The 11,164-nt window shown below is 36.7% G+C and overlaps 1 protein-coding gene across 1 annotated transcript in view; it reads right to left on the minus strand.

The window, feature by feature from the left end:
• LOC126823521 (beta-1,3-glucan-binding protein) overlaps nt 1-10,895 on the minus strand; it is an 11,415-nt gene extending 520 nt beyond the window's left edge. The window contains exons 1-10 of the mRNA XM_050552421.2: nt 10,774-10,895; nt 7,567-7,701; nt 7,143-7,252; nt 6,326-6,400; nt 5,909-5,969; nt 5,025-5,210; nt 4,334-4,411; nt 3,197-3,314; nt 1,714-1,791; nt 536-671 (exon numbers count right to left, since the gene is read on the minus strand). Coding sequence (XP_050408378.1) covers nt 536-671; nt 1,714-1,791; nt 3,197-3,314; nt 4,334-4,411; nt 5,025-5,210; nt 5,909-5,969; nt 6,326-6,400; nt 7,143-7,252; nt 7,567-7,701; nt 10,774-10,780 — 984 coding nt within the window. The 5' untranslated portion in view covers nt 10,781-10,895. The remainder of the gene's footprint in view (nt 1-535; nt 672-1,713; nt 1,792-3,196; nt 3,315-4,333; nt 4,412-5,024; nt 5,211-5,908; nt 5,970-6,325; nt 6,401-7,142; nt 7,253-7,566; nt 7,702-10,773) is intronic.
• Nucleotides 10,896-11,164: the final 269 nt, after the last annotated feature.

Genomic DNA, 11,164 nt, shown 5'->3' on the forward strand with positions numbered 1-11,164 from the left:
GCACGTGCTAACCATTCGACCATCCAGCCCACCCACCCCTCCCCCGCAGGCATGAGAGGCTTCACGTCGAGGTGACCAGTTCCTCACCCCAAAATATCTTGGAGGAGAATAAAATGTTTAATTAAAGCGGGGTCTCCGATATCATATAATTGCTAAATTCACAAGAACCGTAAGAATCAAGGAATAACCTAGCTAGTTGTATATACTGTTGTACTATCTTCATGACATGTTTAGATATTGAATCTACTTTATTTATATATGTATATATATTATTATTATTATTATTATTTTATTTTTATATCATATTCCTTATATTCCTTATCTGTTGTGCAATAATCACCAAATATATTCTATGTACCTATATAGCAAGTGATTTGCTTTGCCTTGAAATAAAGAAGTAGTTTAGTGGACGTTAAACCCTATCTTGTATTGGATATGAAACTGTTGTCAATCTTTTGGTCGAAGGGAGAATTGTCCTAGCGAGTAGAGTGAACGCTAAACACTATATTGTATTATATATGAAAATGGTATCAACCTTTTGGTCGAAGGGCGCCATCTTGTTTCCACTCTGCCACGGGTTTGCCATACCCGATCTATCAAAGCCACCATATTTCCAGAAACCGCCATCATCAGGTGTTACATTTAGAATCACCTCATCGTCAACAGTAAATCTGTAAAATTCACAATATTAACACAATATCACCTTTATGAAATATATGAATTAAATGGTAAGATTTAAAGGAGAAACTCCGCCACATCTTGAAATACTGGCTGAAACACATGGATTCTATAGACAGTCCTACCCACATGTTCCTGGCCGAAAGATTCACAACATCAAACCTTCTATTGAAGATAGTTTTACCCATTGTCCGATGGCTGTCTCCTTATCTGGTCTATGAGCACACACGGATTTGAATAATGTATGTTATGAAGTCATTTACTTTTGCTAGCAGAAACTCTATGTCAGACGTGTAGTGTAGGGGGCAGAGGGGGAGGGGGGGGGCTGTGTCTGGGCCTGTTCAAATGGCATTGTTTTTAAATATGTCTTCAATACAATAATCTGTCTCGGTTCTAACAATGTTTACAATTTACCACTTTAGTATACTCATCAACTTATTTGTCAATTCATTTTGGCAGCTGTCTAGTCGTTCGGATGGTACACAAAAACCGAGGTCCCGTGTACACATTGACGTGCGCGTAAAATTCGATATAAGAATAGGCCGTAGCGCCGCTGTCCGCACAAAAATATCCTCATAGCATACTGTATGGTGTATGCTCGTCTTCATTAGCCCAGTCGGAGCAGAACAGTAGGACGTTAAACCCCATTTCATTTCATTTCATTTCTTGTTAATTCATTTTTTTCTCCTTCACGTAATGCTACACTTTCCCAAACAATTCTTAACTGTCGGATAGTTTATTAGAGCAGGGGCCTGTTTCGCTAAATTTTAACTCAGATAAAATCCAAATTTTAGTAATTTGATTGAATAATATTCGATTGATTTTAGTGCTTAGCCAATCAAAATTGAAGTATCTACTAAAAATGGATTTTATATATAGTTAAAATTTCGTGAAACAGTTCCCTGGAGTATAAAATGTGTCTAACAACCACGCCGCCTACTTTTATCGACAGTATACATATCAACATTTTACACGATGGTTTCCAATGACAACTTACCAGACTTGTAAGCCTAACACAAGAAATTCCTGGCTTACCTGATAGAATGTTCATCCCATTCAACACCGTATCTATAAAACCGATCACCAAATGTTCCCGAATTCGAATTCAGACGTCTATAAAATAAAATAATATAACTTCATTATATCCTGAATTCAGACGTCTATTAAAGTTACAATTTCATATTTTCTAAGAAAGTCAAAACATAATTATTTCTATGTCTTTTCCTCTAGGTTGTCAACTCACTATTATACGATCATAGGTTATCTTTCTCACACTTAAACATCTTCACACCGAAAATAATAACACAATTACCTCCGAATTACCCCCCTTGTTTTCCTATTCCCCACCATGGAATAGCTATCTTCAAACGTTTGAATTTGAAGTTGAAAATGATATTTTTGCCAATTTCTCAACTGGCAATAGTGAATTATAGGATTAATAGGATTATTCTTTAACAAGGTAGGACTGTTTATAGATACCATCTATTTTAAGGATTTATTTTAATAAATTTTAAAAATATAACTTTAAAATATGAAATTGTAACTTTAAATGAAATAATATAAGTGTATTATTGACAACAACTAGTGGTAGGTATGGTATAAAATGATAGAGTTAAATATGATTTTCCGGTATTTAAATTTGTGTAAATTAATTAACGTCGTTAACATATGCATTGGGTTTATAATACGAGGTGTGATGCTAGAGGTCTTGTATATTCGAGTCTTATAAAGCCCGATAGCTATGGGTTTAACGTTTTCTGCACGAACCCGGATAATGAAGACTATTACACGTCATAAAGTTTGCATTGAGGGGACATATTGTCCTGACACCGGCTCCAAGGGATGAGTGTGAGGGACGAAATGGCGAGTTTTGCGTCATGGTTTTGAGTTTTTGCGTCCCCTTGAGTTTTTGCGCCCCCTCTCAAGCGGCAAAAAATCACACGGGTTTCAATATGGTTTTCAAGATTATAATCATAATGCCCAATCAGTACCAAACATATACCGTGGGTCAGATATGCTACAAATTGACCCTAGCATGTTCTACCCAGTCCGATATTACCCGGCGGCACTGGGAAGGACCGCCCCCACCCCCCGCACTAACATATTTATAAAGTTTGTTTGTTTTTGGTTTGTTTTGTTTTGTTGTTTTTTTTTTCGGGGGGGTGGGGAATGGGATCTTGTTCCTCCTGCAAAATCATTGGTCACTACGTCCCTGCGACTCTACGACCTACTCTAATTTCCATTTTAAACCGTCATGGGATCTTTGACGTGCTGTCAATGGCGTAGCAGGGACGACTAGATGTCATCCCTTGGCCGGCCCGCGCTGCTGAGAAACCATGCTGGAAAATCCCAAAGAACTTTTTATGTCCATCATCGGGATAGAACCTGTGGCATTTGATTGCTTAACCGAACAACCAGATTCATGTTAAAACTATTATTTCACAAAATTCGTCTTTTGGAATTTCGGATATGTATTGCTCGATATATTTCATGACATATTTTTAAAAAAAGGCATTACTTGTTTGCTGTAGCCTTAGGCCAGGCATCTTGTTGCCAGTTAGGACCGAAATGTAACGTACTACCTATGCTGTCTACTCCGGCAGCTTGACCCTTATCATCCTTATAGTTGACATTCCCTAAATAATAATATCAATCATTAATATTATCATCCTTAAAGTTGACATTCTCTAAATAATAATATCAATCATTAATATTATCATCCTTAAAGTTGACATTCTCTAAATAATAACATCAAACATTAATATTATCATCCTTATAAATATAGTTGACATTCTCTAAATAATAATATCAAACATTAATATTATCATCCTTATAAATATAGTTGACATTCTCTAAATACTCATATCAAACATTAATATTATCATCCTTATAGTTGACATTCTCTAAATAATAATATCAAACATTAATATTATCATCACATTTCTGCCCCTGTTAGTCAATGTCATTGATTCTCAACCAGTGTGCCGCGAGATCTTCCTAGTGTGCCGCATACTAAGAAAATGTGAGACACACGTGATTCTAATTGAGTATTTACTGGTGTCTACTATGATAGCTGTGTCTTTCTTTATTAGTTCGAGTCATTCCATGTTTCTATGACTAGTCTCTGTCTACGGTTGTATTCCGCCTGACTTTTTCATATATTTTAGCCAGGCGTGCCTCTATTTTGTCATGTGTTCCAAGGTGTGCCGTTGACAAAAACGGGTTGAGAACCACTGGTATATGTAAAGGGTTTTATATTGTAAATATGTCTGGTACATTGGTCTAGCTAATAAAGTTTGCCATGGGCATGATGTCCATCCCAAACTTGTACATATCTACGTGCATTGTCTCCTTATCCTCCGACCGCCCCCCCCCCACACACACACACACTGCTACATACCTCTACTCACAAGCGAATTAATGAACGAAAGTCGTGCCATATGTTAGTCCCAAGATGTAATAGTTTGTGTGGACTTTAATCTCCATTCCTCTCTACCCCCACCCTCACCTGTGATATGTCGAATTGCTGTATGATCCGTTCAACCGTTAGGATGCACTTGACCTATCCATCGAATTAATAGTCGATAATCAATTGATGATTCATTTCTGAAAATTACAGATTAATATTGGAAGTACCGGAAGCTATCAAACTTACCCCGACTCTCCATAATGTCGATTTCACCGGAAGTTGGCCAACCGCCATAAGCATCATAGGTTGGCATCATCCAAATAGCTGGAATGTAGAAATACGGTGAAATGCCTTCCAAAAATGTATTAATCATTATCCCCATTGGTGAAGAAAACACAAGTTGGAGATTTTATTTATCACCCAATCCTTTCTGACATGCACAAATAAATAAATATAATTCTTTGCTATAGACTTCCCTTTTACTGAACTCTGATTACATTACGGCATAGTTATACATCATTTTTTGACAACAATTCAGCCATTGTAAAGTCCTTTATATTGACCCAGTGTTTTCATCAAGGTCAATTGAATAAATATAATTCCCTTTTAATAAAAAAAGTTACTTTTAATACAAAATGAACTGTTCTTTGAAAATAAAAAGAAGTAGTCCCTTGTTAATTGACCAATCAAATTCATGTAAAGAGGAGATATGGCAGTAGATTATGAAATGTATTACACAAGTCATATGTACTGTAGAATCTATTATTGGGTAATAAATGGTACATAATAAATGGTATACTTTAATAATTTTACGGTTCTCGTAAATGTATATATTGCAGTAGTCAGCGCTAAATTAATCTTAAACTTTAATGGCGTTCAAATTTCAGTTCATTTACATAACTAGGTTCCATATTATTCACGAATTGAGGTCACTCACCTGGCCAAATCCAATCTCCGGTTGGTAGTTTAGCCTCGACTTCAACTTTACCATATTTGACGTTAAAACCACGTGAACTTCTGAGCTTAGCTGATTGGATGGGATTGAGAATATGGCCATCTCCTCCTCCAGTTCGGCTACATCCATAAAAAGCATTTCCAGTACACGTGTCATAAGGTCCGGCTCCTGTTTGAAAAGAAACATATGAATTCCACGAGGAAGAAAAGAAACGCGATTCTTAACGTCTATCCAACAGCTCTGGTTGTTCGTTTTGATTTTCCTTGTCAGTAAACCGTGATATTGTTAACTCCCTTGCGACGTGACTATTGCAATATACATACTCTATTATTATGCAGAGCTACCGGTACGAACTGGGTGGGTGGCTACGAACAGATGTTCCTCTATGGATGTAGGCCGGAGGGGAGGTTCGAGAATGGCCGTTTTATATAAATGAGTATTTTAGGGAATAATAGCCCTAACCCTTACCCTTTTTAGAAGACTGAACTTGGAACTAATTGACCTTTTATCCCTCTTAAAATACCCATTTTGTATATAAAGCGGCCATTGTGGATTCCGGAAATCCCCGAACCTCCTCCACCAGCCTATAATTAGCATCTTGCTTCTTCTATTTGAATATTTCAAAAATACGCCATTTTAATCCGGATTGGACTGAACTTTTGAAGTAAGCTTTTTAAAATCTTGATTTGATGGGAGATGTTCTGTTGTCTAAGGTGCACAACCCTAATAACGTACAGGCTACAATTCCGGTATCGTCTCCGTCGCGGAACTCAGATTCAAGTTTGTTTTTATACAAACTGATAGAAGCGTCCGTAAATCTATTTATAATTCGTGTTATTGTTTTCAATATTAGAATATAAACCTACCCCAGAGGTCTAATGTTCCATGTTGCAGAAAAGCTTCGTCGTGAGCATCAGCTGTCAATGTCTGAAATTTACATAACAATACTACTACATGGCACCTTAAAGGAGATTTGTGAACTAGCGCTACTAATCGTTTCGTTGTTCTTCGTCTTGCGGAAAGGTGTGTGTGTGTGGAGGGAGGAGGAGCTCTAAGCCTCTGCCAAATCCAGTACGATCGACATGGCATGGTGTAGCTTCGTACATGACAGTAGTAGTAACCCAATTTCAAATCATTATTTTCGTGCCAGCTCTAATGAATATTTGAAGCTTTCATCAAATTTATCACAGACCACAAATTCATTTAATGCTTTATGTTACCCTAAAATTTGAATGAATGAATGAATGGAAGAATTAATGAATGAATAAATGAATGAATCTTACCGGTTTCAGGTAGAGGATTCCATTTCTAACGTAACTATTAGACCGGTTGTTGGTATAATACTCAAATTCCCAATTCTACAAAAAAGATGAAACGAATATTTAATAACGATCCTGGAATTGTTTATAAAGAATGTACCCAATCTCCTTAATATTACCCCTGGCCCTATCCCTAATCCATTGGCACCAGTTGTACCTTCAACGACGATAACGTTCAATTGTCGGAGATGATTAATTATTCAACGTGTGAAAGTAGATGACAACACCGCAACCCACCAATAGAGAGATAACATTGTGCATTATACAATAAGGTATATGTCAGTACAAGCTTAAATTGTTAAAATTTTTAAATCAATATTCATGTATATATATGAAGAGCCCCGGGAAAGAACGATCTAAGTCACTTTTTCAACGAACCCCAGTTGATTGGGCCATCTGGTAATAAATTGTATAAGCTTATGGCGGAACAATCAATTTTAGGTAAAAACGACCGGAGTCACATCGAACCAAGGCCCTTCTGAAATGGCCTCCCGGACAAATACAAGTCCATCGTATTTATTTGACCTTAATTTGGCTGAAAAGTGGAAGTCAGTTGTTGTACTGGTAATTATGATTCGTATTAAAAATCATTTTGAAGTGGTAATTAAACCCATTCGTTGTTCTGTTCGTGTCAAGCATTCTCGTCCAAAAGTTTGTTTTGCCTTTTATGCGAAATGACAAACATGTGACTTAGATCGTTCTTCCCCTGGACTCGTCACATAATATATATTCAACAATTAGCATGAGTAATGACAACACATCATTCTGGTTTTAAACTTACTCCTCCACCACCTAATGTAAGTTCATGTTCCCAAACTTCAACATCTAAATAATCAAAATTATCTTCAAACACCAGACAAGGATAACTGGTACAAGATGACTGCTGGGTCCCTGAATTAAAACAGGAAGTTCTTTAAATATGTACCTTCATTTCTAAATATATCGGAAAGAACTAATATTAAACGTGGTAAGTTCCAGAATACAATCTAATTGAAACCAAACGTTCTATTAGTTCGAAAAATACCCGAGGCTCCGCAACCAACAAGACACTTGACATACTTATTCCTTCGACACTTGCGTATCGATTAATGGATTTCGATTTTTAATATCACATAACAATTCAAAATTGCTGACGATTACGTCATGCTCGGTTATTGGACAACTGGGCTATTGTACTATCGTACTTTTTAGTAATAACACCTTACTTGTTGAGGTCGACTGTCCGCCATGTTGAATGTTTTGGTGGTTCCCGGTATTCGTATTATCTGGATGGTGATCAGTTGGCGCCTTTGTGACCGGGCGTGGAGTTGGTCGGGGAGTTGGTTTTGGTGTATTCCCGGCTGAAATTAAAAGATATTTATTAAATATTTTTTCCTAAAAAAAACATTACAATGTGAGTGAAGGTAGTATGCCCATTGAATTCCACCCGCACTTGGTATTTGGCAAGGATCCATTTCGTAGTTTTTATCTGTCCTTATTTCAACGAAACCAAATTGTCTAGACAATTTCCATCGGTGGATTGAGCATAGTCGACTTTTGGAACTTCTAGTGCATTTCTATGGCGGTATATTAGATTCAAAATTCTAAAATGCTTTCGTCTAACTTCTAACTTCTGTTCATGTATTTTTTAACTTCTATTCATGTAATTTCTAACTTCTATTCATGTAACTTTTAAATTAAGACAATGTATAATCCAACTTCTTTATTTGTTCAGTGTAAATTTTAATTCTATTTCATCTTATTTCTATTATTTAGATGAAAACCGTCTTCTTCATTGATGCTTTACACGTTTAGCATGAACATCAACGAATTTATGATTTTTACATTCTACATAGCAACCATCATTATGAAGTCGTTTGGTGTCGCCACTACGTGCTTATTTGGTGATTGCGCACCTGGTCGGGACCATTATGTTGATATAAACGACTCGTCCTTCGTCGGGTTGAAGGTTGGACAGAGTGCTGAAATTTGCTGAGAGAGAGAGAGACAGAGAGAGAGAGAGAGACGGGTGCTTGAGAAAGTCGAGTGTATCCTCGTCGAAACGTCGCTTAGTATAAAACTTAGTAATTGTGTAACCATAAAATTGTACCCTGTGTTAATATAGACCGTACAGTATATATAAATATTAATTGGCTCAATTGTAAAAATTCTTCAAATCTGCACTAGCTTTAAATAAAAATTAGCAAATGCTGTTTAGCTTATATTTGGAATAGTATTTGTAAACCATATCACGTTTGATGTTGTTTGGGGGGTTGGGTGGCCGAATAGTTAGCACGTGCGCGCTGTATCATAAGGTCTGTTATCAAGTCAACTGGCGTGGTTTCGATTTCCCGGTTGTACGTGACAAGGAGTATGTTCGCCTGTCCAACCTCATGGGTTTTCTCCGAGTCCTCCAGCTTCCTCCCACTGCTAAAGACCCTACGCGCAAGCGAATTATTGAAATAAAATTGAGCAATATGTTAGTCCCGAAATGACTTAGCTTGTGTCGCGTGGACGTTAAACACCATCTCTCTCTCTCTCTCTCTCTCTCTCTCTCTCTCTCTCTCTCTCGATGTATGGGAATCACGTGGCTAAGTGGGTAAGAAGCTGGCTCGCTAGCCTGGAGGTCGGGTGTTCGATCCCTGCATTGGCAGAGAAAGTTCATCCAGATTTTCCGGCGTGGTTCCCCCTTGTCAGTGATGCAGGACGGAGGGCCTGACAAGGACAGCTGTCTAGTTCTTCAGATGAGACGAAAAACCGAGGTCCCATGTATACATTGGAATGCAAGTAAAAAATCCTTTGGCAGTTGGAATTCGATATAAGATAGGCGATAGTGCCGCTGCCCGGGCAAAATTTCCCTCATAGCACACTGCATGGCGTATGCCCGTCTTCATTAGCCCTGCATAGGAGCAGAACAGTAGGACGTTAAACCCCATTTCATTTCTCTCGATGTATTCAATTTTAACACTCCGCCAAACCATTCAACCTGACGAAGAGCGAGTCGTTTGTATCAACAGAATGGTCCCGATCAGGTGTTCAATCGCCAAATTGAGCACACGGTGGCGACACCAAACGACGTCATAATGACGGTTGGTGGGTAGAAGTATCAAAATTCTAACATGTAAAGCGACAATGAAGTAGACATTTTTCGTCTTAATAATAGAAATAAGATGAAACAGAATTAAAATTTACATTGAACAATTAAAGAAGTTGGATTATACATTGTCTTAATTTAGAAATTACATGAATGGAAGTTAGAAATTACATGAATGAAAGTTAGAAATTACATGAATGGAAGTAAGAAATTAGACGATAGCATGTTAGAATTTTGAATCTTATATACCGCCATACATTTTGGACAAAAAATAACATTTTATAAATAATCATAATCGAAAACATTACATTTGTAATCAAATCCTTTTTGCATATCTGAGTATGAAGAAAGAAAAAGATAAAAATAACACTAGTAAAGTAAGTGTAGAAACTATGTGAAATTTAATTTTATCATAATTTCAAAGTACACTATCAAATTATTTCAATTTAATTGTGTCACGAATCAGGCAGACTCTATCAGACCACGTGTACTTAATGGATTAATTGTACACTATATATTCTCATATGTAAACTCATAATATCAGATATAAATTCCGGATATGTGCAGAGTAATTATATCATTTAATTTACAAAATTTTTATATTGTGTTTTGTCCCTGATTCGTGACACAAATAACAAAGATGTGTGATCATCCATCGAACCTAGCAATTATCTCTTAACAAATAATTACAGGTGAATATTTATTGCAAAAACATTCACACAAGTGAGTATTATTTGAACTTGCAATCTATCTTTAAACATACATTATGCAAGAGCTAAATCTGTCTATTGCAGGTCTTTCTTTAGGCCTGAAATGTTATCTAAATTATTAATTAGACATTAATTAACTTATCCAGACCATAATCAACTCTCGATGTCATCGCTAGCCTGCGATATTTACTGGATTATGATTTAATCATGAAATGGATAATCGAGGCTATGATTTTTTATCGTACCGACTTTAGTAATGATGATCGAGGCTAGTATAGGCCGAGAATTCAATCACTAAATTTGACTGAAATTTTCAGCCAATTGCTTTTACATTATCTATTTTTAACTATTATAGTGCGAACTGTCAGCTCTTTATCTAATCCCCCATAATGTATCTTTAAGAAAAGCGATCAGTATTTTTTATATACCTCTGAATTCTAGTGATACTATAATTAAATTTAATAACATTAAGATGGGAAACTTTACATTGCTGCTCTTTGCCTAATCTGAGCTATGGAAAAAAAGTTATTATATAACACATCAGAAGATACATGTGAATGTTTTTGTTTAAGAATGTCACACAAGAAATATATTGGGAATATTTGCTGACATATAAAACAAGAACTTACATGACATTGACCATGATTGGTCTAATAATTGTTGTGGGCGGCCATTTACGAGTGCGTATACCCAATAATTGATGACGTCATTTGGGTGAAGTGTAACAGCTTTATTCACATGGATCCATTTACCGCCTGTAATGTAAATGAATATCACTGGGTTATAAATAAAATGGGGTTTAACGTCCTACTGCTCTGCGCCAACTGGGCTAATGAAAATGGCGCCCGGTTATAGAACAGGTAATGCTCATACAAACGCATCACATGACCACCGTGTACCGAATCATTTGATACGACACCCACCATGGACCGCATCATTTGACAGGACGACCCCATATTAAATTATTTGACAGGACGACCCCATATTAAATTATTTGACAGGACCATGGGCCAATCATTT

The sequence above is a fragment of the Patella vulgata genome, chromosome 6 (genome assembly GCF_932274485.2).
Source record: "Patella vulgata chromosome 6, xgPatVulg1.2, whole genome shotgun sequence".
Taxonomy (NCBI): Eukaryota; Metazoa; Mollusca; class Gastropoda; family Patellidae; genus Patella; species Patella vulgata.